The 26,616-nt window shown below is 37.7% G+C and overlaps 2 protein-coding genes across 5 annotated transcripts in view; one reads left to right on the top strand and one right to left on the bottom strand.

Moving 5' to 3' along the window:
* The first annotated feature begins 976 nt into the window (after positions 1-976).
* PRAM1 (PML-RARA regulated adaptor molecule 1) lies at positions 977-7,851 on the top strand. The gene is made up of 9 exons (XM_051969748.1): positions 977-1,514; positions 1,843-1,948; positions 2,041-2,105; positions 6,535-6,595; positions 6,708-6,816; positions 7,024-7,186; positions 7,266-7,299; positions 7,427-7,461; positions 7,696-7,851. Exons 1-8 carry the CDS (start codon positions 977-979, stop codon positions 7,458-7,460), a joined length of 1,110 nt encoding a protein of 369 aa, XP_051825708.1. The 3' UTR covers position 7,461; positions 7,696-7,851.
* Positions 7,852-8,638: 787 nt separating this feature from the next.
* HNRNPM (heterogeneous nuclear ribonucleoprotein M) overlaps positions 8,639-26,616 on the bottom strand; it is a 37,958-nt gene continuing 19,980 nt past the window's right edge. For 2 of the 4 annotated variants that reach the window (XM_051972482.1, XM_051972483.1), the window contains 10 exons: positions 24,654-24,807; positions 23,102-23,151; positions 21,093-21,153; positions 19,142-19,243; positions 17,468-17,512; positions 17,080-17,160; positions 14,957-15,055; positions 12,962-13,755; positions 11,097-11,148; positions 8,639-9,068 (listed from right to left, as the gene is read on the bottom strand). In XM_051972482.1, coding sequence (XP_051828442.1) covers positions 8,905-9,068; positions 11,097-11,148; positions 12,962-13,755; positions 14,957-15,055; positions 17,080-17,160; positions 17,468-17,512; positions 19,142-19,243; positions 21,093-21,153; positions 23,102-23,151; positions 24,654-24,807 — 1,602 coding nt within the window. In that variant the 3' untranslated portion in view covers positions 8,639-8,904. The remainder of the gene's footprint in view (positions 9,069-11,096; positions 11,149-12,961; positions 13,756-14,956; positions 15,056-17,079; positions 17,161-17,467; positions 17,513-19,141; positions 19,244-21,092; positions 21,154-23,101; positions 23,152-24,653; positions 24,808-26,616) is intronic. The other 2 variants (XM_051972481.1, XM_051972480.1) reach the window with 2 other exon arrangements.

Genomic DNA, 26,616 nt, shown 5'->3' with positions numbered 1-26,616 from the left:
ATCTCTTATCCCAAAAAAAGAAGAAAAAAGAAAAAAAATTTAAAGAGGAAGAGGAAAAAAAATGAGCCAAACAGATCAATATATCAAAAAAAAAAAAATCTGAAGATATATATGTTTCACATCTGTGGAATCTCTGACCCCGTAAAAGAGGCAGGATGGAAATACTTTCTCATCTCTTCTTTGGGGCCAAGTTTGTTCAAGATTTCACAACATTCATATCCGATTGCTTTGTGAAGTCTGTTCTTCTGTTTACATTGCTACAAACACTGTCTATGCTGTTTATGGGTGTGCTGTTTATGACCCACTGTCTGTGGGTCCATCAGTGAGCATCATCAGCTTATTGCTCTTTCTATATTTCTCCATCTTGCTTCTCACAAGTTGTAGTCTTCTATTCACATACTACAGTTTATCTAGCTATCTTCCAGTAGACATATCAAAGTTCTTTCCACGTTTATGCTACCACAAAAAGTACTGCTATAAATATTCTCACGTTCATGGAGCTTCTCTCTTTGTCAGTGCCTTTTTGGGGGCATGTGCTCAGCAGTGGGTTTTCTGGATCAGCCCGGAGACTCATTTTCTAAGAGATCATTCAACAAGGGAGTGAATCTGAACACCATTCAGAATTTTTAATTGGAGAACCTGAAGTGTGTGTGTGTGTGTGTGTGTGTGTGTGTGTGTGTATTGCTCTGTACATATTTATCTGCATGTTCATAATCTCTGACCATCTTTGTCTGTGTGCTTGTAGATAAGCAGACTTTGGTTTGATGTCAAAAAAATTTTTTTCTAGCAATCACAATTGTCCCAAAGTAAAACAGTCCATAAGGTGCTGTCAAGTACTAGTTCCACTATCCTTTAGGGGCTTTTGAGAAGCAGCTGGTTAGGCAGCCATAAGAATTAGAACAGATTCCTGTTCATACACAGGTTGGATTGGATGTTTTCTCAAGTCTAACCCATCTTTAAATTCTGAGATTCTATGATGCTTTGTGTCTCACAGGAGAGTCACCAGGACTTTCAGAATCTTAAAGCTAAGTTCCAGGGCCTGCAGACTGGATTTAGTGAGCTACCCAAGAAGCCACCATTACCCAAGGGCTCTCAAGTGCCAGGCCTGGCTCGTGTGCATACTGTTTCTGAGAGTTTGTCTCCTTCCGGGGCTTCTGCAACTAACCACAAAGGCCCTCCATGGCAAGGACAAGGGGCCCCACCTAGTTCGTGGCTCCCTAATTTAGGAAGAGGCCCTCAAGCCAGTACCAGGACCAGGGAGGCTCCCAAAGACCAACAGCCACCATGGAGAATTGCAGGAAACATTGGAGAGAAGGCATCCTCACCTTCAAGCCCCATTCCCTTGAGTTCTTCAAGGATTCCTAGGAAGGAGCCAGCCCTGAGTGTCCCCCGCAGGAAACCTCTGCCCCCTCAGAAGACTCTTGGTCCCCAGCCTCCCAAGCCCCCCCTCCCACCAGGTATCCTGAACTTGGAACAATTCAGGAAGAAAGCAATCATACACAAAAGACCTACAGGTGAGTTTTGGGATTGTCAAGAAAAATTGGAGGAGGATGCAGAACCTGGATTATGGTGGTTTGGGGAGGGTGAGGATTGGGGCTTAGAGCTCCAATATGACCAGGACCCAGTTGTTCCACTCCCTGTTTGAGAAACTGACTTATCTAAGGGGTTACTTAGCTAATGTTGGGGATGATATTCAAATCCAGTCTTTCCCATAGGGAGAAAAAAACATTCCAAATCTTCATAAATCAGTCATTATTGTATAATTTGCATGGCTCCAGTGGGTGGCTGTGGGGGTCAGACTCTCCTGAAAGCCTTCAATTGTCCTGGTATAACTCTATCCAGGCAAGAAAACCATCTTGAGTAAGGCGACCCAAGTGACAGTGCTTCAGAAGCCAGGATCCTTTTCCAGTAGTGGCCTGCAGGGCCCCCCAGTCCCTCCCATTCCACAGTAAGTCTAGGGATTTGGGAAGGGTGGAGGGGGCACTTTGGAGAGGCTGTGGGAAGGTCCTATGGCCTTCTCTAATCCCACTTTCCCCTCAGGGATCCAGATGAGATCTATGACGATGTGGAACCAAACCCCTGCCCATCAGGCCCCAAGAAGAGAGGTGTGTATCCACGAGGGAAGTGGAGCATGAGGCTGTAAATTTTAGGAGAGGTGGTGTGGATTTTCCAGTCTACAATCCTTTTTAGGATACTAGCTCACTTCTGAAGCACTTCCCTTTCAATGAGTGGTACAGCCTCCATTTTAAAAGCAAGGAAACTGGTGCCTCATACTGAAAAGTCACTAGATCAGGGTCTCGAGATGAGGTAAGTTTTAGAGGCGGGAGCTTTAGGTGGCTAACTCCTTTGATCATGCCCAGGGCCAGGTCTCTTTTAACCTAGCTGGATTAATTGATGGGATCTGAGCCTGTGGTCCTGGGGACAAAAACCTAGTTCAGTGGTTCTCAAAATTTTTGGTCTCAGGGGGCCCTTCACACTCTTAAAACTATTGAGGATTCCTCCTAAAAAGTTTTCATTTATGTGTATTAGAGATTAAAACTGCTAACATTTGAGAATATTTGAATTCATTTTTCAATAACAATAAGTCCATTTTACACATGAACATAAATAGCATTTTAAATGAAAATAGTCATTTTTGGGGAAAAATTAAGGGAATAGTATTGCTTTACATATTTTTTGCAAATTTCTTTAATGTCTGGTTTAAGATTTTCCTCTGTTTCTTCATTCACTTCGCTGCCATGTTATTTTGAGCAAAGTTAAGAAAATCTAGTTTTAAACAGATATGTCCTTGGAAAAAGAATATTTTAGGAGGCAAATAATACCTTGGAATTGTGAAAATAGTTTTGACCTCATGGACTTTCCAGCAAAGAACCCCCACTCATTCTTCCTGCATTCTATTCCTTTTTTTTCTCAGGTTTTAGGGACTCACTTATTCCTGGAATTTGAGTTTCCATTCACCACTTTGTGACCCTAAGCTGCATCCCATTTCCCTTCCTATAAAATGGGCTCAGAGTTGGAATTTGAATGTAGGTCCTCTGATTCCAAAATCAGCATCTTTCATCTATGCGATATTGCCTCTTGCAGAGATCAAGGAAAACATTGTTTAAAAAAAAAAAAAAAGAGTTCTTAATTGATCCTAATCCTTCAATAAGCCTCTGGGGACCTATTTGGAGGTTCTAATATTGCCCTGTGATCTTTCATTTCCATTTTCTTCCTCACTTGACCCTGTGGCCTGTCCCTGGGTTTCCTCATTACATTTGTGACACAGATAGCTCTACCCTTTCCCCTCTTACAAGTGACTCCTCCAACAGTCTTCAACTGCTCCTTCAGAAAACCATCTCAACTCTGAGTGCAAGTCAGCCTTGTAACGTAGTAAGTATTCAATCATTGTGGGGTCAATATAGAAGTTGGATGAACTACCTTCCAGAGGACCCAGGGAAGTCTAGCACATTCTGGGGGATTAGATGAGACAAATTTGGATCTCTTTTCCAAGTCTGAGATGCTTAAGTGACCCCAAATAGGGCTGCTTCTGTTTTTTATTGGGGGGGTCTTTCCTGGCCTTTTCCTGAGGTCCCCAGTGAAGCTTGCAACATCTCCTCATTAGCACACAGTTGACCACAGAAAGTTTTGGCTTCCTACCACTGCCTTTCCTGTGTTTCCGGGCAAAGGTTGCAGAATTAAGGGACTCTATCTGTGGGACTCCTTCCCAGACAGCTGAAATCTTAAGAGTCAGCTACTTTGTGTCCTAGTGAAACCCCACAACTACACTTGCCTAGTGGTGACATGAAATGGATTTAGCCCTAGAGGATGAAAGGAAGCTCTGGTTTTCTCCATTTGTTGTTTGTGTTCTTTATGACCCTAAGGACTGTAGCACATTGGGCTCTCAACCTGAATGACATCTTCTGATTTTGGGAGTTGGGATAGGTCAAGGCAATTGGGGTAAAATGACTTGTCCAGGGTCACACAGCAAAGAAGTGTTGTCTGGGGCCGGATTTGAACCCAGGTTCTGACTACAGGGCTGGTGCTTTATCCACTGCACCATCTAGCGGCCCCTTTTTGATATGCCTTTTTAGCATCTTAATATTATTCATGGGATTTTCTTGGCAAAAATATTGTAGTTTGACACTTCCTTTTTCAGTGGATCACCTTTTACCAGAACTCTCACTATGACCTTTCCATCCTGAGTGACCCCCATAGGATAGTTCATAGTTTCAATGAATTATGTGAGTCCCTCTGCCACGGTAGTGATTTAGGAAGGATTTCTCTCAATCATAGGCTTCCCCATCATTTGATTTCAAAGTCAGTGCCAGGAATCTCATTCACTGCCCCATAAATCTCCTCTGGCTTCCATGGGTTACCTTATTAAATAAGGAGGAGTTGGATGCTTTGAGATCTATAGTAAAAGCTCCCTTGGAGCTTTGGGCTAACTTTGAACTACTTATCAATATCAATTCAGTGACACTGGAGCATTCCTATAACTATTCATTCAGGGGGCCTTTTTGAGGCCCTTAATCTCCCTTCTTCCTTTTAGAGAACAGCTGCTCCTCACCCCCCACCCAACTTTTCCAAATTCAGTTTCCAAAGTGGAAATTGGACTTTGGCTCCTGGTTTCTGCCTAAATGTCTGGTCCGTTAGGAATCTCAACATTAGAAATGAGCTGAGTCATTTATAAAGAAAATAAGTGAAGCCAGGAAGGTTAATGATTTGCCTAAAGTAGTAATTAGGATTAGAACTCTAATATTGATTAGACCTTGTGCTCTTTGCATTGCACCTGATAGTCGTTCAGTTTTCTTTCAAGTTTAATTATGCTTTTAATTTTTAATTTTGCTTTTCTCTGTTTCAATCAGTATATTGGTATGGACTCAATTAAATTCCAAATTGGGGGGAGGCGGAGAAGAGAAGAGGAATCTTGTCTTAGTCCACAGGGCTCAGTCCTTGTCAGCTGGCAGACTGTGAAGAAGAGTGCAAGAAGGCCTACTGCACTGTCTATCTCATTACTGGCTCCCTGCCAAGTGCCACCTTCCAAGGGATTGATGTGCTGTGGTGCAGAGAACTAGACCTGAAATCACCCTGATTATCAGCTCTAATGCTGTTAGTTGACCTCTAGAAGTGCCTCCTCTTTCCTTATCTACAATATGGGGATATTGCTACACACAACTTCCTTCTCATGCTTTCTGGTTATGAGTGTGTTGTAAGCTTCCAGACATTATATATAAAAATGAATTATTCCTGTGCTTCATTACACTCTGCTCCTATTTACACACATACACACTCCACCTCTCAATGCGTATCAGAACATAGTCTAGTTGTCTGGAATAGCAAAAGCAATTTTACTGCAGGTGGTTAAGAATAGCAGCACAAACTTAATTGAACACGGTTTTGTGAAGGACAGATTAGAGTACAGCATCACAATGCATTTTCTTAGGTCTTGGGTCTCAAGTGCCCAAACTATTTCTGGCCTTGGATACCCTCAGTCCGCTTCCCTCAGTTCACCTCTCCATTAAGTCCCCAGGAAAATTATCTTCTGAATCTAAGGTGAAGTTCCTGCACCGGAATAAGAATTCCATTGACCATATCTCCAACAAGTGGTCATTAAAGGTGGCTTGCCAACCACCTACGTGCAACCTGCTACCTCCTATGGCAGTTCATTCTATTTTGGGTCTACTTTTGCTTTTGCAGCTCCCACCTGCTGTTGCCTCCTCCTATCTTCTGATGCCAAGGATGACTGTAGTCTAGCCCTTCTTCCACCATGACAGTCCTGCACAGGTGTCGGGTCCCTGCTTAGTTTTCTGTTACCTGGTTCTGCACAGGTGTCGGGTCCCTGCTTAGTTTTCTGTTACCTGGTTCTCAGATGGCAGGGCCCAGACTGCTCCTTCTGCTTCCTCTCCAATTCTGTTTCTCCACATGTGGTCCTCTCAAAGGCAGCCTGGGAGGACTATCCAAATGCAATCTATTTAAAAATTTCTGAGTCTGGATCACTATCCATTACCAGTATCTGTCTCTAAGGTAAATGTATTGACAGATTAATCTTGGGGTTTGCTAATCCGCTTTCAAATCATCACTTGGTTTCTAGGTGTTCTTCATTCTATCGTTTTCTCTGCATTCTCTCCTGATTCACTGCACCTATCACTCATAAGGGAGTCAGTGTCATCGACAAGGTTGTTTTAAAGGATCCTCACCTTACAGAGAATCTCTCTTGAAGTCTGTGGAGATCATCCTCCATATTGCTACAGACCTTTGGAAAGCCAGTTTCACTTTTAATTTGCTCCCTTCAGACACTTCACTCAGATATTATTACTGTTAATACCAGAATCAACTTGCCGTTCCTGTGAAAGACAGAACCTCCCTAGTTTACGTCCATACATGACTCTGCTGTTATAATTTGCAGACATCACATATTCAAGTTGTAATATTGGGGACAAGGAGGAAGCCTGTGGAGAACCCAGAATTGGGGGGGGGGGGAGGAGAAAGGAGAAATAAGAGGAGAGCAATACCTTGGTCCCCTTTGTCAGCCTGGCTGTTTGGCTTTCTCAGATAATCTACTGGCTGCAGAGAGAACTCTAAAAGATTTCCAACAAGTTGGCCGGCAATTGTGGTAACTTAAGGGTTCAGGGTGCAGGGATGGGGTCTGAAAACTGAATGGGGAGTCTGGGGGGCAAAGCTATTTGTAGCCTGTTACAATTATGAATTTAACTATCCATCTTCAGGAATAGTTGGAAATCTGCAGAAGAGGCTGACACAGAGGAAACCTCTAACCCCCTGAAGCAGTACAAGAAAGAAGAAAAAGCAGAAAGGGAATTCAGGAAGAAATTTAAGGTTAGGAGCAAACATTTCTACACCATCACCCTCTTTTCAGTCTAATCTAGCCCAAGTATGAACAGGATCTGATGAGGTTTTAGGGTCTGGAGACGATTTATGAGTAGCTAAAATTGCGGTAAATGGTTTTTTACATTAGACTTTCAAGGTGAATAACTGGAGGTAAAACAAAGTGATTGAAGCTAGCCTACCATTATGTGCTCTTAGTTTGAAGGCGACATTGTGATCTTGACAAGGATGATGATTGACCCTAATGCCAAAACCCGTCGTGGAGGTGGTAGAAACTTGGCTATCAGACGTGGGGAGATCATGGATGTAATCCAATTCACCAGCAAAGAACAAATTCTATGCAGAGATGTCAGTGGAAAATGTGAGTTGGTTACTATGCTCTGGGAATGGGTGAGCCACTTGTCCTTGGATTCCCTTTAAGCCCATCATTCCTTTTGCAGATGGCTTCATCCCTAGAAGAGCTCTGCTCCCCCTGTAAGTGATCATGCTGAGGATACATGGGCAAAGTGTGGGTGGTGGGAGGGTTGTCTTCTATCCTCAAACCTATTTAGAGATGGGCTGGCATTTGCTGACTACTTATGGCCCATTCTGTCGTTGACAGGGAGACAGAAGTATATGACGACGTTAGTTTCTAAGGTAGGTACATGACCACCAGGATTTGCTTCTGATATCAATTCCAAATCTGTGGGGAAGGGCAGTATGAGGGCTTGGGCCGGGCCAGCGTCCCATGAGCCCAGCCTTGTTCTCTTGGATTAGCAAAGGGGACTGGTGAGGAGATTCTGATCCAGCCTTAATCTCCCAAGGGAAATTTAGGATAAAAAGCAATAAGAGCTACTTGACCTACCTGAAGAGCCCCATCTTCCTTTGCAGAGAATACTTGGACTAGGCAGTCTCCTACGTGGTGGATAGAGAAAACTACAAGTTTCTCCTTCAAGTGCTTTTAACCCATCAGCTTATACTGTTCTCAAGCATGAACACTGACTGTATTAAATTACCTCTTCAAATGGCTCTCTCCTTTCTTCTGTGTTCCCATCTCCTAGACCTCTCCCTTCAGGGAGATGTGGAAGGGAGAGATTTGGGTCAGAAGAAAGGGGAAAAAGCAAGGGAGAATGAATAGTTTACACTTCAGGAGGTTATCTCACTCATACTTTCCTATAGCCTAGAAGGAATCAGTAGGTAAATACATCTAACTTGGGTTAAACAGGAATTTGTAGAAACCAAGCTCTGGATGGGACATTCATTCAATCAGTTCTAAGGAATGTTGACAAGCAAAAAGAGTTTTATCTATTGAAAGAAAATTTAAGCCAAGACCAGAAAGAGGGAGAGGCTGATTTCTTGAAGAATCTGCTCAAGGGCACTAGTTTTATAAAATAAACTGGCTATGTAGAGTTGGAGAGAGGTGTTCCCTATTGGGGGAAGTTAGTTATAGCTATCTACAAATTTAAACTGACTTGATCAACCGATAAGGTTCTTAATTCAACTTTTTGCCTTTTACAGTCACTGTTGCTGTGAAGAATGGGTGTAAGTGTGTAAGGCAAGAGGCGTGTCTAAAAATTCGATGCCCAAATTCTAGATACTGACAGTGAAAAGTAGTGAAACTAGTCACCACAAGGGGGAGAGATGAAAGATGGGAGTCCTAGCAGGAAACTTTCAAAAAGTTGATGGCAACGATATTAATCAGAACCTCTATTTACCTCTTTAATGATCTAACAATCCCAGCCAGCTCCAAGTACACTATGAATTACAAATCATTCAATATCAAAGACAGAGATTCAAAATATAACGAACACTTCCAACAGACTTCACAACAAGGTTAAGAGGCTTTCAGTAACTGGTATTTATTATCAAAGTCGTAATGTCAACAAGATGCCACAACTACAAAAAAAATTGCGTACATTGCAATCTCAATGCAAACAGTCAAATGGAATCCCAGTCATTAAAAAAGTAATTAAAATCACCCCAGAAAGCAACTGAATTTTAACATCTTTATACATCCAGCCAACAAATTAAAATGGTTAACAAGGAAAACAAAATACAAATTTGGAAGTCTGGTATTGATGTTAAAAAAAAGGCAACTGCTTAGGCATTTCTATCAATTCGTACATCAATCTCTCTGCCACTGAGTTTTATCCCATTCATCATCCGGCAGGCTCTCTCTGCCACCTCTGGGGACTCAAACTTAACCACGCCACAACCCTTGGATTTGCCATTCTCCATCTTGATGTCTGCATACAACACATGACCTGAACAGAGGAAGAGAAAAGAGCAAAAATGGATCAGACCACCAGACCCATGACAAAGTCCCAAGTTCCCAGCTTTCTGGGAGTCCACTAAGTCCAGAACACTTGCTGGATTATGAGCAATAAACTCACAGAAATAATTCCTTTCTAATTCTGCCACACTGACAATAGAATATGAATTCTTTTAAAATGTTAAGTAGCTGACCTGCTGTTCCTCTTCTAACATGTCTACAATAGTTGTAAATCCATCAAAAAGCTGGCTACCAGCTATACTCTTCTGTTTAGGCTTTAGGAAATGTTGTATAACACTCAACAATTCCCAGAGTTCATCTCAAAGGCTTTAGATGTTTTTCCCTTAATTGGCATTTTATACATGTTTTTACATGTTGTTTACTGAACTGCTCAAGGAACTTTAATGATAGGTCAATTATTACAAAGCTCTATCAAATCAATGTAAAAGTTGATCTGTCTAGTTATCAAATATGTCCACGATGCATAAACTAGAATCCAATTGGCCACAATCATTTAGTTGAGATTTAAGAAAAAACAAAACTCATCTACTGTTAAGAATGTCTCAATATCAATAATTTTGTCACCTTTAGTATCAGTAGTCTTAAATGACTGAGCAAAGCAAATTTACTAGATCTAAAGAATTTAAAAAATCCTTTGCAAAACAAATGTTTCTGTCATGCAAGTACCCACAATCTACAAAAGACAAAGTCAATTTTAAATGATTAGCCCCTTTAAATAAAGCTGTGACAGGCTAATTATTTACAATCACCTAGGCATGATTAACAGAATCTTGGCATGACTAACAGAATAAAACCAGATCTGCTCATCCATGCCAAGCACTAAGAACTGGGGGTGGAAGGCAGAAGAAACCTCCTTTAAGCCCACGAGACTAAAAGAAAGGGAGATCTGAAAAACCAAAGAATGAGTTTCATGGGAGAGGAAAAACTTCAGGAAGATGAATGTCAGCTGACAGAGCCAGTCTCTGGATAAAATTTTATCAAGTACTTTAATACAGGCCATTGCAAAATTGTTGGCTGCAGATGGATACAAAGGAAACAGCATTGAGGAAATTTGGAGATGACATAAAAATAAAACATTAGTAAACTAACAATATGCACCTAAGACAAAGAACAAGGGAAGTGTTAAATGGTTTGAGATGGGTAGAAAATATCATAGGGAAAGATTAAGACAAGGAGAGCACTCTAAAAGCTTACCCAGGAGAGGCTAGTGCAAAAGCTACTATGTATATGTAGAATAAGGATTGAATTAATTAGAATATGGATAAGGATCAACAGAAGTCAGTCAATCAACAAGCATTTACTAATAACTGCTGGGGACTCTAAGAAAAGAAAGAACTGGCAGTCTTCAGGCTCAACACAACTAGAGGAGAAAGATAAAGCTACTGTGAAAGGCTTTATCTAATAGAGTGCCAAGGAAGAAAAGGATACCAGGCACCTTCTAACCAGATGCCTGGGAAGGCACAAAAGCTTCTCTTAAATTACTTTGCTAGGACCACATCTGCCAAGGTTCAAACCCTTTGCCTCAAAGTGTTACTCCAGTGAATCAATCACTGGCAACTTTCACACAAGGCCAGCAAGTCTGATGGCAACAAAAATGTGCTCCACGCTGCTAATTCTGTTATGGGAAGGAAGATTTTGAATGTTGAGAAGCTGGAGTGACAGGAGAAAGGTAGAAAGCATGCATCAAACTAGCTGGGCTCTCAGTACCACCAGGATTCTTGAGAGACTCATGGAGGTACTACTAAGGAGTGTTTACTAGATGGAGTAAAAAGCTGGCTCAGAGCCAAGTGATGAGGTTTCTAGTGTTTACAAAGTATTTTATACAAATTCTATGAGTTTTTTACTAACGAAGGAAAATTCCAACTACCACGAACCATCTCACAACAGATGGATCTTAACAGAGACCACTGATTTCCCTCCAAAACAATTATTTTTATTCCCACATCCTAAGGTTTCACATAATCTGGAAACATGCTTATCAAAATCTTAAAACACTTACCACATTCATTGAATTTGTCTTTTAGCATTTTCCATGTAAAGTCAAAAGGGAGCTGAATGGGGAAAAAAACAAAACAAAACACCACACTGTCAATTAAGAGACTACAGTTGTGTAGGCCACAAAAAAAAATCTCAATGTTTCAATAAAATACTTTCCAACATTAAAAATATTGCTTATTTACAGAGAAGCCAATATGGCACTGATTTTAAGATTAAAAGATTTTTGATTAAATATAAAAACAGTCCAGTGAGCTACTTTAGTTAATATTCCTTTACTAACACTTTTGCAAAAGGAAGGAGTGGGGAGAAAAGGTGGAGGTTCCCTTTTATTGGCAATCTTTAAGCAGAGAATGAATGATCCCTTGTCAGATACGAGTTGCATTATTTGGTCAATGAAGTCTTTTAATACTAGAATTACAAAAATTCCCTTGCTGATGCTTATGTCAGAAGTATTGCTGAAAAATAACTGTTTGGACATGTATACTTATATTGTATTTAATTTATACTTTAACATTTTTAACATGTATTGGTCAACCTGCCATCTGGGGGAGACGATGGGGGTAAGGAGAGGAAAAATTGGAACAAAAGGTTTGGCAATTGTCAACGCTATAAAATTACCTATGAATATACATTGTAAATAAAAAGCTGTAATAATAAAAATTTTAAAAAAGTATTGAAGTGAAGGGAACAGTAAACAGCCCCCTCCCTTTTTTCCCCCTGTGAATGACTAAGAAGGAAAAGCAAAACACGCTGCCGCTTAGTCTGTGAGTTTATTATTAAAAACAAAACAAAACACAAATCAGCTACAAGCTTGGCAGTGGATTATTTGGGAGGCTAGAATAGAGGACATCCTACCACTGTTATACTGCTAAATCCCCCTATGGAGCAGTGTGCCCATGAATCTGATCAAGAGGGTCAAGGGCTGATGAGAAAAAACTAGAGCTTACTAAATTCCTATTTCTTTAGGGAGTAGGCAGGAAATAAAGCACAAAAAGAGCACTTATCTGATTCTTGTGAAGGTTAAAATTAGAACAATTTTAATATAATTGAAAATGAAAATTTTTAAGTAGATGAAATATTTATAGCAGATTTTTTTTTTTTTTTTTTAAGGCAGACCTCCTACCAATTGGGGAATCACTAAACAAATTGTATACAAACTGTGTAAGCAAATGATACTGGAAATTTTTGTTGTGGGGATGGCTATAAAAAATATTCCACTAATAGAAAGGAAAATTAAGATGAAATTTGCTGATGTAAAATTAAGTGAAAAGAACCAGAAAAACATATACAATGTAAATGGAAAAAACAAATCAAAACTGTAAGTCAAGAAATCAAAATTAAAATGACCTCAAAGATAAGAGGCTGAATCACATCTCCCTTTCTTCTTTGCAAGGATGGAAGCCACACAAAACCGCACTAGTTCAAAAATTATCTATAGGATTCTTTAAAAATCTTCCCAATGAAATTACAGGGTTCTAGAAGTATCAAATTGCTTTTCAAATTAGCACAACCTTTATCTATCCCTGACACAATGCCTACCAGAGAAAATATTTTTACTTAATTTAATACATTGTGCAAGTCTGATGATGTATTCTAGGATGTTAGAGAAGACAGGAATTTGTGAACTTGACTTGATCACTGATGTCATTTTAATATCAGTTGGTCCACATGTAGTTCATATAATAATTAATATATGCATTACACCTAAAAGTAAATCTGATTGATTGAAAAATATTCAGATTTAACATACATTACTAAAAATCGGTTGTGTCTCTTGATTGCATGATACTGGATTACAGAGGGTTTCCTGAATTTTTGACAAGAAAAATATAAAGCAAGAGTAGGGGGAAAAAAAGGTAGACTTACGTTTCTCACAAATATCTGGCAGGCTTTTCGAGCAACCCCAGGCACGTGGCCACCAGCACCTCCAAAAGACCCTGCAAAACTGCCTCCAAAATTTCCCCTATCCATTTCCATAGCTCGGTCAAAGCTACCTCCCATGGCAAGTCCCATGCGCTCCATTCCTGAACCTAGGGCTGGTCCCATAGTGGGACCCATTCTCTCTATGTTGTTGGCACCCATACGGTCCAATCCCATGCGCTCTATGTTATTGGCACCCATACGGTCCAATCCCATACGCTCCATGTTATTGGCACCCATACGGTCCAAACCAGTAGACATTCGATCCATTACTGGGCCCATGCGATCTATGCCAGTTCCCATGCCAGCAGGCACCATACGATCCATACTTAGACCCATGCGATCCATGGTGGTGCCCATGCGATCCACACCTGATCCCATCCTCTCTATAGTTGAGCCAACACGGTCTATAGGAGCAGCCATTCTCTCAATACCAAAACCCATGCCAGCCCCCATTCTTTCTACACCTGAACCTATCCTATCCATGGTTTGGCCCATCCTTTCAATGCTTGTAGTCATGTGGTCTATGCCAAGGGGACCCATTCGTTCTATTCCTGATCCCATTCTCTCTACAGTTGACCCCATACGATCCATGACAAGGCCCATTCTCTCCATCTCAGACCCTACTCTATCCATCCCATGGCCTAGGCCAGAACCCATTCTTTCCATCCCAGCACCACCTATGCGGTCAATCCCAGGGCCCATCCTCTCGATTCCTGGTACACTGCCACCACCACCACCTAAAACAAGAAAAAACAGGGCTAAGTATTAGGGGTTTTGGAGTGGCCAATGAAGGAATACTCTGTCTACCCGGTTTTTAAAAGGAAAGTGATAAAATTGTGGCTTCCTTGGAAAAAACATGTAGGGAACAGAAGCAGAGAGGCGAGATGTTTAACGATCCCAAATCTCTCCATAACAAAAGAAGGCAAACTAACCAACTTTCAATTTATCAAATAAAATTCCTCTTTTCAGGTCTCTTGATTTAAGAGATCCAATTTGTTACTCTGCTCGTGCTAAATACTTTTTGACAAGTTGAAAAGACAATTTTAAGACTAAAGTATCCAATATTGATAAAGTAAATCTGTTGTTGTTCAGTTGCTTTTTCGTTGTGTCTGACTCTTCATAAACTAATTTGGGGTTTTCTTGGCAAAGATAATATAGTGGTTTGCCATTTCTTTTTCCAGTTCATTTTATAGATGAGAAAACTGAGGCAACAAGATTAAGTGACTTGCTTAGGGTCATACAGCCAATATGAGGTCTGGTTTAAAATCAGGAAGATGAATCTTCCTTATGTTAGGCCTGACCAGTATTATGCCATCTAGCTGCACAATAATGTAGATAACATTTTGGAACAACCCTTCCTCATCTCCTACACCCCTGGCTGATTCCCTTACCATAATTAAATGATCAGATGTTGGCAGGGAGTCCAAAAGACGGGAATCTGGTTTAAAAATAAATCATACATTGCTTCTGTGCTAAGAGTTCATATTTTCAAAAACATGTTATTCAACCAATTTGAGAATTAAATTTAAAAAGTTTACCACCAATGGCCTGCTAAATCAATTAGAAATATGGGAATTGAGAATGCAGTCTCGTTTAGGGGTATTAAAGGGAGAAAAAAAGGACAGTGACAAAAACTTACCATGGGCATGGTAAGAGCACACTAAAATTAAATGGAAACTAAATAGGACTCCTGTATTACAGACACCAATGAAAAATGACAATAGTGATTAGTATAAGTAAAAAAAGGTTAAATAGAGCTACATGTTTTTATAATATGTTGGGGAAAAAACAAAACACCTTGCGGTACCTTAATAATTCTAGAATACTCAAAACTAAGAGGGCACAATTAGAAGTCTTAAATTATTATGCTAACAGACTGCTTTCCAAACCTATTTTAAAAGCTTCTTTTAAACTGATAAGATTCAAATGGTTTCTTACCCATTCCCCTGCCAAGAGGTTCTCCAAAACTCCGAGCCATTCCCATCTCATTCCGTGCAAAGTCTCTCTCAAATCCTCCACCCATTCCTCGATCCATTTCTGTGGAAAGATCACCTTAGAAGTTAGAAAGTTCCTAGCCTAAATTTGGGGCATACCCCAAAGATTATTTCCTCCATAAGCAATTCTCTTTCTCATCCTTATTTCTTGAATAGTTTCTCCAGAGAGGCTCACAACATTTCATGAATACCTCTCCAAAGTATATGAATTCTTGTCCACTTAAGAAATATTCCAAAGGCAGAGAAGGTGAATTTGTTTTAATTGACATCTAGTCAGCAACCCAATCCCAATCTTCTGAATAAATGTCTGATGGCTCACCCACTAAAAGGGTAGACATGGCAGAGAGGAAAGGACCTGGGACTTCAACCTTCATCATTTATAAAATGAGGATAATAATGCATTATTCTGCTTCCTTTAGAGAGATGTTTCAAGGACCAATGGAAATAATGGACCTAAAATACTCCCTGACCTGACACAATCACTAGCTCTTACTGAGAGCTGCAATTTTAGATTATTCCCTCTCTGAAGCAGCAGGCCATTGATGAATTAACACAACTCTAAATGAGCCTATCTTTTTTCCCATCTGAGATTTGGAAACTTTGCAGCTAATACAGAAGCTGGCATCAGAATATGTGTTATAACAAGATTTGACATACAATTCTATTCTTATTTACAATCAGGTTGATTTTAATCAGTTGGCCATTCTCTTAGCACAGAGTAGTAATATATTTTACTATCAACCCAGCCACTCAGTCTAATCATGTTAGAGGGAATTAAAAACTTAACCATTTCATCTTCAACTTGGCTTAAAAATTTTCATTAGCCTAGTTATCTACCTAAATTTATAGGTGAATTCCAAAGTCAATGACTAAAAAGGAATTACACATCAATTACAGCATATTAAAATATAAATAATATGTATATTGGGCAATATTTTATATTGAAAGGTTCAAAACTTGGCATTTATTCTGCTACATTTGCTTTGCAGACATACTAATTCCCATTTCAACTCTCTAAACCTTTAATGGTTAATAAAGACATTAAAAAAACAAAACCAAAAACACCCTACACCACTTTCATCTTAATCTTTCTTCCTTTGTAGAACCTTTTGTGATATTTTCAATGGCTTTGTCTTTCAAAACTCTTAAATAAAAACCACACTGTCTTTCATATGCTAAAAAAAATAAAATAAAAATGGTGGCAGCTAACCTTTAGAGAGCACTTTACAGACACTATTTTATTAATCCTAAGAATTAGAAAATACAAATATTACCAACATTTTAGAGATGGATAAATTGAAGTTCAGTGAAGTCAAGAAATTCTGCCGGGTCACACAACGGAGAAGCATTAATTTAGATAAGTTTTTATGACCCACCCCAAACCCAGGCACCTTGACAGTCTACTTGAGTTATAAATTCTCTATCAGCTCTAAAAGTTGGATTGAAAGGAATTTTTAAGTCACATACTATGCTACTTCCACATTCCAGAAAACAAGAACTTCACTGGTGGGAATTTTTTTTACATTGGCCTGAGAATAGATCTACTTATTCTCAGATCTACTTTTTGAAGCCCTTAAGTAGTTAACCATGTTTTAATTATCATGAAATAATTATGTTTTAGGGAAGATAACTCTCTCTATATATAGGAATTTATTTATCACCTGAATGAAAATGGAGTTTTGTTGAAGTTTTTTTCACATTATAGTTACTCTTTACATACAGCTTTTAAAAGAACTTAAAACTATTGGCTGAAATTTAAGCACAAGGCATTTTTTTATGTTTAAGACAACCATCTGAAAGTTTTATAATTGGTTGGGGAATTTCTGTTAAGCCTGGAAAACCAAAGACAGCACCTAAAATAAATGTACATTGCACTTCCTGATTTATTTAGAAAATCTATTATATATCTATGTTTACAAAGCCTTTGTTGGTTTAGCGGCAGAGTGGAAGTGGAAAGTGGTTTTACTAATAGTTCTTTTGGGGGAAAATATTGCTTTGCACCAAGCTGGGTCTTCCATCTCAAAACAGAAGACCGGAGTCTAAATACTATAGCAACCAGATCCTCACCACTCATTCGGCCCATGTTCATGCCAGATCCAAACCGACCCATGTTTTCCATGCCGCCACCACCAAAGGGGCCCTCCATGCCTGAAATTAAAATGAAACCTTTAATCTCACTGCTAGGGAGCCATTGACACTAATTGGGGAAAACGACACTTTCATATGCTTCCAGCTGGGAATTGACCAGCACGGTGTTTGCGCCTTTGGAAACAAGTATGGTACCTACCGTACGGGTTCTCATACCACAAGGTATAAGGGGGCCTGCTGAACTAATGTCAGGGGGAAAAGGTAGTTCTTAGACTCAAACTCAAAAGTTCACAGAGGGTGCTAAGATTGAGCTAGGGAGGGAAGATAAAAGATCACACAAATACTGGTTATATTAAGAATTTCTTACCTCCCATTTTGTTTATTCCAAATCCCATGCCTTCCATTCCCATTCCTTAAAAAGAAAAATTCAATGCAAACAAACTATATCAAAGTAGTAAATGATGCATCTTAGTTGAACAGTAACAGTGTAACAAAAAGGAAAATGCCATTCTCAACACCACCACATTTGTATAGTCTTTTGTTACACAGTACTTTCACATTCAATCTTCCACAACCCATTTATTAGCCACTTTTATAAGCAAGGAGAATAAGTGACTAGAATTAATACTATTAATTAATACTACATCTTCTCTGACCCCCAAACTACAACTCTTTCTACAACACATCATAAAAAATTGGCTCCATCAAGTGGATAAAGAAAATATCATTTAGCCCATCTTAATTTTTGCAGATCCCAATTTTGTCATCTAACACATTGGCTATTCCTCCTAAATTCCATATCATTCGCACATTTGATATGTTGCTTTTGTGTCTTCACTCAAAGCACTGCCAAGACTACAAACATAGGGAGGAGCTCCTTTATCTACTGCACCATGGTGTTAAACAACTGGGAAGATGGAAGGGTGTGAGAATTTTCAAATTTGATGTCCCAGATTGATAATTTAAGACCAATTATACAGCCAATGATACTACTTCAATATATGCAAATGGTATATTTGTTCTATTTTAAGTCCATTTATAAAATACATCTTTTTAAGTGTTTATAAAACTGAATAAAAGGCTAAGGAAATAAGAAAATGGAGAAGACCAAAAAAAATTTAAAACCAAGCCATTTATAATATCATTAACATCTCAATTATGAGACATCATGAGGGACTAGGATTACTGAACCCAATGAAATTATTTCACACCTTAATTTTCCAGATAACTAAAGCTTAGCCCTTTTGCAATCCATTGAATTTCTTTCAACAACGTATCACATATTTTTCTACTTAAAAACAGAATATACTAAACATTTCTTCAATAACTAATCGTGACCAACAAGGCTTAAAAGGTACTGGTATTCATAGGTTATCTGTTTTAACACTAAAGGGCACATTATCTTTCAAGTTTTGACTTTTTATGATTGTTATTTTTATCTCGGTGGCCAATAATTTCTTTTTATAAGCTGTGTGCCTACCTTTTAAGGGAAGACTTTTAAGATGAAATTAAAATCAACCAAATGGTTCATATACACATCAGCTAAATGATTGGAATAAAAAAAAAATACTAGTGTTTCTTATAGCTTTGTTTGTTTTAGGAGGGTTTCCTTACCAATGAACCTCTCTCTGATAACATGGAAATTCAGGCAAATATACGGGGTTCAAGTCAAGGAATTCAGGCCTGGCTCTCTATCAACATATGACTTACACAACACAGTGTACTTTCTCAGTTTCTTCATCTATCAAAGGGAAGAAATAACTAAATGACCAATTCTACAAGGAAAAGGTCCATCTTATCTTTTGTATTTTTATTAGGCAGGCATTAGAATCAATCACATGTACTAAAAGTTTTAATAAATATGTTGAATAAACTTGCCTACTTTAGGAAAACCAAAATATAAAATCACTTTTAAAAAGCCATTTTCTGTAAAAATGTGAGGCACACATTGTTTAATATATTTACTTTCACTATCCTCTAAAGAAAATATTGCTTCTTTTCAATACAGGCAAGAGAAAGTAGCAAGATAAACTGTTCTTACCTGCAGGTCCTATGTTGCCCATTCCTATGCCCTTGTTTAGATGATTAGCATCAATGGGCTGTCCTCCTGGTCCTAGTCCCATGCCAATACCACCAAGTCCATCTGGAGAAAGAAAGATACACCACAAGTATGGATTTTCATATGTATTAAGGCTCCAGGAACAAATCCAGTTTATTACCTAATAATACCAGTCACAGTTCTTATCTCAAACTGCTAAGTATAGGACTCTTCAAAACATATTTATAAGGTACATTTTGGGGGAAATTATTCAAAATTCCTTTTTTGTTCCCTTATTCAGAATAGCGAACCTAAAATTATCAAGTATCTAAGTGTCTATAATCTATTATTTGTCAATAACATAGCTTTGCACTCCAATTCAGAACTAGAGAGTAAACAATTCATAATTACAAGTTAAGAAAATGTAAAGCCAATTAGTAGTGCTCCAGGAATCTCTATCTAGACTATTCTCTTTCTCCAACTCAAATCTAAGGATAAAGTACCTACACTGGAAACTTACAAATGTTATATATGTTATAAATATATGCCTAGATGTCAGAACACCATAAACTTCTATGAGCTAACCTAGAGGAAGTTAGTCATCTTAAGATTCTATGGAAAGGCCACCCAAATGAACAAAGAATGCACTAATTACACTGGCCAACTAACAATACTGACAGTCAATGGTTACAGTGACTACCTGATGTGAAGGGTAATACAAAGGAATGGCAATGCAATTCTTTCCCCCAAAACAGTTAACTAGAAAGAGTTGTTACCAAGTAAAATGAACCTAGGTTATATTTATAGCTAAACAGGCTTCAGATGCCTATAAGTACACACTATTGGGCTGTAAAGCTGTCCAATGTTGTGCTATATTTTGCATAGTATGTTAGCGTTGAAATCCAGTCCTATTAGGCTAAGAATAAGGGGAAAAATTCTAGAAGGAATATTAAACAAAAAGATTCATTGTAGGAACCAATCTGGTTAGTTACTAGTACCCTAGCTGCTTCTATTATTTTTAATCAAGTTGCACAAAGAATCTCTATGGTTTCTTGGTCCCAAATCACACAGGACTCTAGACTCAAGTCAACACCTGGAAATGGACTTGGGGAGGCAAATAAGCAGCCTATGAAAACAGGAGAACACAAGATTAATGAGCTCCCTGGGACCAAAATCCCATTATTAAGTTAAACATCACATTCTACAGCAGCTGAGGTTGAAAATGAGTCAGCTTCTATATTCACAAATGGTTTCCAAAGAAACCATTTCCAAAGAAAATTATATTTATTTCCTGTAACTTTGGAACTCAAATTAAGCATTTCATTAGGGAAGGAATAAAAGGTTTTTTAAAACATAAATCCATGAGGCAAGCATTGAAGTATCAAATCTTCATTAGGCATATGAGGCAATTAAGGTTCCAATAGGATAAGTGACTGGTCCTTTATCATTAACTTTCAAACCTAACAGTCCTAACAATAATCCATCCAATCCATACTCTGATCATTTCTTTCCTATACCATTCAGCGTTTGAAGCAAGATTTCAACTCAGATTTTTGTGCTTCAAGGCCCAGAGCTCTATTCACTAATTGATATTAGTGACAAGACAAGAGACAATATTTATTTATGGATATTCACAGCTATGTGAGTTTTTAGTCAAGTAATTTCAAGCAGAATCTCCAAGTTTTAGTTTTATTTGTAAAGTAGGGAATACTACAAATACACACCTGATTACTGCAGTTGGCAAATCCTTTAAGTATTTTAATAGTTGTTACCCACCATTGCTGAATTTATATTCATTCCTTATTTTATTTTTTTATATATCCCCAAAATCAGTGAGATAAAGTGTTGACTAAATATGTGCCCACAAAATTGTCACATGGATGGATTTTTAAAAAATCAGACATCTACTTGCAAAAATTAAAAATAAGAGACATTGGAACTAAATGATACTTACGAGGGAGTTGCTGGGGGCGCTCTGGAGGGAAAAAGTCACCCTTTGGCAAGGCCCTTTCATCCTGCATGGGAAAAACACAATAGTTCACTCTCCTCATAGACAGAAGAGAACAGAACATCAACCCGATCAAAATTAATTATTTTACTGAATACAACTATCATGAATACAATACTACTTTGAAATCAAGTTGTATGGAATTTCAGCAGAATAGGAAGCCAACCACTAATGAAGAATTGTCTTGCATTGATTTTCTCCTTTGTAAACCTTTAAAAGTCAGAATTTCAGAAGCCTTTTAGGTTTCCATTAAATGTCAGTTTTCCGTTAAGCAAACTGAAATTTTTCTTGACAAAGTCTTAGGGTCAAAGAAAATGTCATGCTTAACTGACAAATAAGTCATTTGTAGTAATAAAACACAAAATTTGACTGAAACACCCAGAACCTGGTTCAGCCCTTCATTTGCTTCTCCAAAGGCAATAGTCAATATATGTTAGTTTATATCAAAGTTCTCTAAATCTTTTCCAGAAGAAATGAGCAATCTTAAATCCTATATCAATTAAACTATGTCAATTAAAAAAAAAAGTAGGGAAAGGGAGGGGAAGGAGAGAAAGAAGGGGCAGGTATATGCAACACCTAACCCCAATTACATGTAGGAAAAGCACAGCACCATCATGACCAGATCTTGACCTGGAGCCTTTATAGCTTTTGAAGCTTTGGCAGAAAGAAACAAAAATTTAAAAGGAGCAAAGTCCTTGCCAGATGCAACTTTGTGATACATATGAGTTTGTTAAGTCACATAGCCGAGAATATTGTTGTTAAGACAGTCAATCTCCTTTACCTATGCCAATGACACAGAATCAAATGATAACAGATGATAAAGCATTTTGTTTTTGGCTTAGGCAAATACAACTTGAACTTGCAGATGTACCCCAAATGAGATGTGGGGGAGGAATCCAAAAATGCTATGTGAAAGATAGAAACCAAAATTATCTATTCAAATAATCTACTATTTTACATACATAATACAAACTATCATTACATATTATTAGAGGGGACTAAGAAGAGCTATTTCAGTAAGACTCAGTTTTATCTTTTGAACTAATGACCTACTATTTCTTTTTCACTCCTGTGAATATATGTTGGCTACAGTAACAATTACCAGTAGTCTATTTTAAGAGATTAACCATACAAAGGCTCACTCTATCTTGTCTCCTATTTATCTAAATTGTCTGGCACTTTTGACAACCAAAAATAAAATGAGCATTTATGAAAATCAGAAACAGTAGGTTTAAAAACAAAATATCACTATCACAAGCTCAAAAGGTTCTTAGCACGCATTAAAATCTTTACTTTATGATATTACAAAAGAATACATGTAAAAGTTTGGCATTTGTGTACAAGTTAGCACCACTCCACAAATAAAAGATGGGAAAGGAAAAGATAGTTATTCTCAAAAGGATCCAGGAGTTTTTAATGGACTGAAAGGTAAGCTAAAGTAAGCTAAGAAGATCCTAAGCTTACAGGCTTATATGCCATAGTTAAGTCTTTATATGGAGTAAAATATTTAATTATAAACACTAGAATAGTGAAGAGCCTTGAGTTTCTGTCATAAAAGAATAAAGGAAAAAGGCATAATAGCTTAGAGAAGAAAAAACTTAGGAAAAAGCCATGATAAACTATCTTTAAGTAAGTAAAGCTCTCTCATGTAGAAGAAAAATTTGGTCCCAAGCAACAAAACTAGGAGCACTGAAGAGGTACTCCGGAGACAATGTTTAGACTTGTAATCAAAAAAGTTTCCTAGTAAGAACTGTACAAAAGTCAAACAGGCTGCTGAGAGGTACTTCGTTTCTTCTCCTTTGGAAGTCTGTTAAAATGCTATTTTTAAACATATATAATAGGATTTCTTTCATGTATGAGACTACATGGCTGCTGTAGTCCCTTTTAACCCTCAAATTTCATGATTATGTAATTTTCAAGTACATATAATGGAGAAATCCTTGTGTCAAACTTACCATCTTCACATGCATTGGTCTGTCGAATAGCAGCTGGCCATTGAACATTGCTGATATATTAGTTAAGGCCATTTATTTGTCATTTTCAAATCAGATTCCTTAAACTAATAAAGAAGCCTATGTAATTGATTTTCAAATATGTTCAAGCTAATTGTGAACATCACCATCACACTGTTCATATATACCTTCCTTTCGGTCTTCTTCACCAAATAAACTTTTTCTCTAACCATGGCACAGAGACTACAAAGATCATCTGTCTTCAATGTAAATCCTATACTATTGTAGGTCTACCTAAAAGAATAAAATCTCAGTTTTGGAAAGACATTCAGTTCAGTGATTATACTATGATACCCTAATGTAAATCATTGTTACAAACAATGCAAAGTGAAAAAAGATAAAACTAGGGAATACATGTTAAATATAACTATTATCATAGGAAAAGTGAATAAGAATAAATCTTGGCCACATCTATTTATTAAAGGATTGATACTTTTAATCAGTTCCTAATTAACAAGTTTAGTATTGATTATATATATATATGCCTATTAAGCATAATAAGATTTTAAGGAACAAAGTCTGTTTATTACACAATGGGTTCTATTATGTACAGTAATAATGATGATCATAATGAACATTTGTATAGTGATTCCAAGTTTCATTTTAGCTTTATAGCTACAAATAAATCCGGGAGGTCCAGGACTACAAGTTTCTACTTTCTAAGTGGGGGGAAAGAGGGCTCAAGTTTGGGGACCAGCCCACTTTCAGAATATGTAAGGAATAAAAAAGTGCCAGGGACAGGTTTCAAACCTTAAATCTCTCCTAAACTAAATCTAGCACTCTTTCTAACTTTTGCCACATTGATTCTCTCCAACATTAGAACATTTCCTATAGAAAAAGTACAGAGGTGCAATCTGAGGTACAATGATTGGTATTAGATATTTCAGGATCAGCAATCACTGAGTGAATGGAGAGGTCATTCAAAAAACAGGACAGGTAGAGAGTCCTGCTAGAATTTTCAGGTCCAATGGACGTAGAAGATGGACTACCCTATATAAAATGAAGGATAGATTTTTCTGCAATTTCACCAAACACTCCAAGCAACTATACTGATGACAAAACACGAGAGAATATTTCAGTCTTTTTTTAAATTCTACTTTTCCATAAAGGTGAGAGAAAGCATAGATGATGAGTACTAAATATATAACCCCAGATTAATTAGATATGTAGGCATCATTCCCTGGGAAAAGATGCAATGCCTTAATGCAAACAAGGAAATTAAGACTACAGGTTAAAGTTGTCACCAAAAATATAAAGAAAACATTGAGAGAAATCAGGTAAAAAACCCCAGCAAAACTTGGGCTCATTATGTATTAACACTCCTTAGCCTATTTCATACCAAAATACTTTTCAAATTCCACAGTGGGACACATTATTCTTTTCAAAGAACATATTTGAAGTAAAACATGATATAGTATCTCTCCCGCCACCCCCCTCTTCCCCATCAAACCTACTCTAATCATTAGGATGGTACTTGATATATTCAAAAGGATACATATAGCCTGAACTGCTTCAATTGACTGTTCAAAAGTAACAGTGCCGATTCCACGACTTTTTCCGTCTTTATCTTCAAGAATGTCTGCTCTAACCACTACGCCAGCCATACAGAACACTTCCTTCAGTTTCTTCCAGCCAACTTTATAATCCAGCTGAAAAGGAAAGGACTCTGTACATCATGGAACATTTACACAAGTTTTTAGTGTATAAACAAGATACATTTTTGGGGAGAACATGTATTTGGAAAAGACAAGTTAAGACTAAATCAACTGTAATGTAATTTTTGAAAGGTGGAAATGCCTCATTGCATTCACTTCAATCAATTCTATCTATAAAATGAACTTTTTGAATTCCAGACACAATATATTTGTTTTGGTGAAGCAAACAGGATTATGCGACTTGCCCAGATTCACATATTATCAAGTGCCTGAGGTCAAATTTGAATTCAGATCCTCTTGTCTCCAGAGTCAGTCCTCTATCTATTGTGCCATATAACTGCACCCCAGATACAATGATTTAGAAGTTAAACATGGGCCTCACCTGTGTTTCTTCATTGTCATTCATAGATTAAGTTTCTAATACAGATGCATTTACTTATAAATGTTTGTCCTGCATCTAAATTATAGAAAATTACATCCTTAAAATAAACTAAGTGTACAAATACAGAATTTCTGCACCTCCCATTTTATTTAATTTGTCAAATAATTCCCAATTATTTAATTCTTTAATAACAGTTGGGTTTTGTTGTTGTTTTTGCTATAGGCATCTCTTGCTTTTAAAAAATTGCTCTTAGGTCACACACAGGTCCTTATCTAAGACCCAAGCAAAAAAGATAATCAAGAATATTATCCTAAAGGGTAATACTAATGTACTAAAAAGATCCGGTTAAGGTGCTATCTATCCTTAAAAATAAGGGGATCTGTTCTTGTTTTTTGCTGAAAATTTCCACTTTCAGTTTCTCAAGTCTGTTTGGAACATGAAATGTTTTTCCCATAAAGAAACTACTACCTTAGGAAGGTTCATTTAGTATATTTTGCCCAAAGAATTAAATACATGCAACAACTTTTTAGAAGTATATTCCGAGTTCCATTAAGCACCAGTGGCACAGACCTGAAGTTATAAATCTATGGGTAGTGTCCAAGAACACACTCCAAGTCCTAAAAGAGTCTCTCCTTTCCCTTAGTTATTTTCTGGTTGAGGGAAGGAGCTGGGGGGTGGGAACCTAGGGGAGGAAAGGAGAAAGGAAGAAATAGAAAAAAGTACTTGGGGATGGGGGAAGAATATATTTGATATTGAATGGAAAATGAGTTCATTTTTATGACCAGTTGCTTCGAAACAGGACCTCTTGCAGTGGAAGACTGGTAAACAACCCTTAAACTTTTTTTTTAATTAAAAAAAAATGCTTCTAACAAAGAGGAAAAAAAATAAACCATTTGTAGTCCCACTCCTGAATACTCTTTCCCCTTTGACTTTTCAGATAAAGACAAAAATTGCCTAGAGACTTTACTACAGGATCAGTTGTCCTGGTAGAAAAGAGGCAAAATATCAGGATGTAGGGAGTTGGCAAAAGATTAAACATAGGGCTTACCTTCTCCCCTAAGATCAAAGAGTCTAAAGGCCTTCCAGCAAATTCTATTTCTACTACATAAAGATCAGAAACAGGGTGAGTTAAGTGTTAAGAATTTGTCAGAGCCTAGGTAGCTCAATATAAAGGTAAGTGGGCATGGAGAAGAGTTAACATTGCCATTAGCAACTCTTATATAAAGATAATAAACACAGCCATATACAAATATACAAGTAGCCTCTAAAGAGATCATTCAATCCAATCCCTTCATTTTGCAGATGAAGTGACTTGTCCAAGAAAACAGAGGTAATGCTGGCAAAGTTAACAACATCTATGCTCAGACCCAAGGACTCCAAGTTCAGCATTCTTTTTAGTGTACCACAATGTCCAAAGATCA

The sequence above is a fragment of the Antechinus flavipes genome, chromosome 1 (assembly GCF_016432865.1).
Source record: "Antechinus flavipes isolate AdamAnt ecotype Samford, QLD, Australia chromosome 1, AdamAnt_v2, whole genome shotgun sequence".
In the NCBI taxonomy this organism is placed as follows: domain Eukaryota; kingdom Metazoa; phylum Chordata; class Mammalia; order Dasyuromorphia; family Dasyuridae; genus Antechinus; species Antechinus flavipes.
The sequence above is the reverse complement of the archived record's forward strand: the minus strand, read 5'-3'. Positions and strand labels throughout refer to the sequence as shown.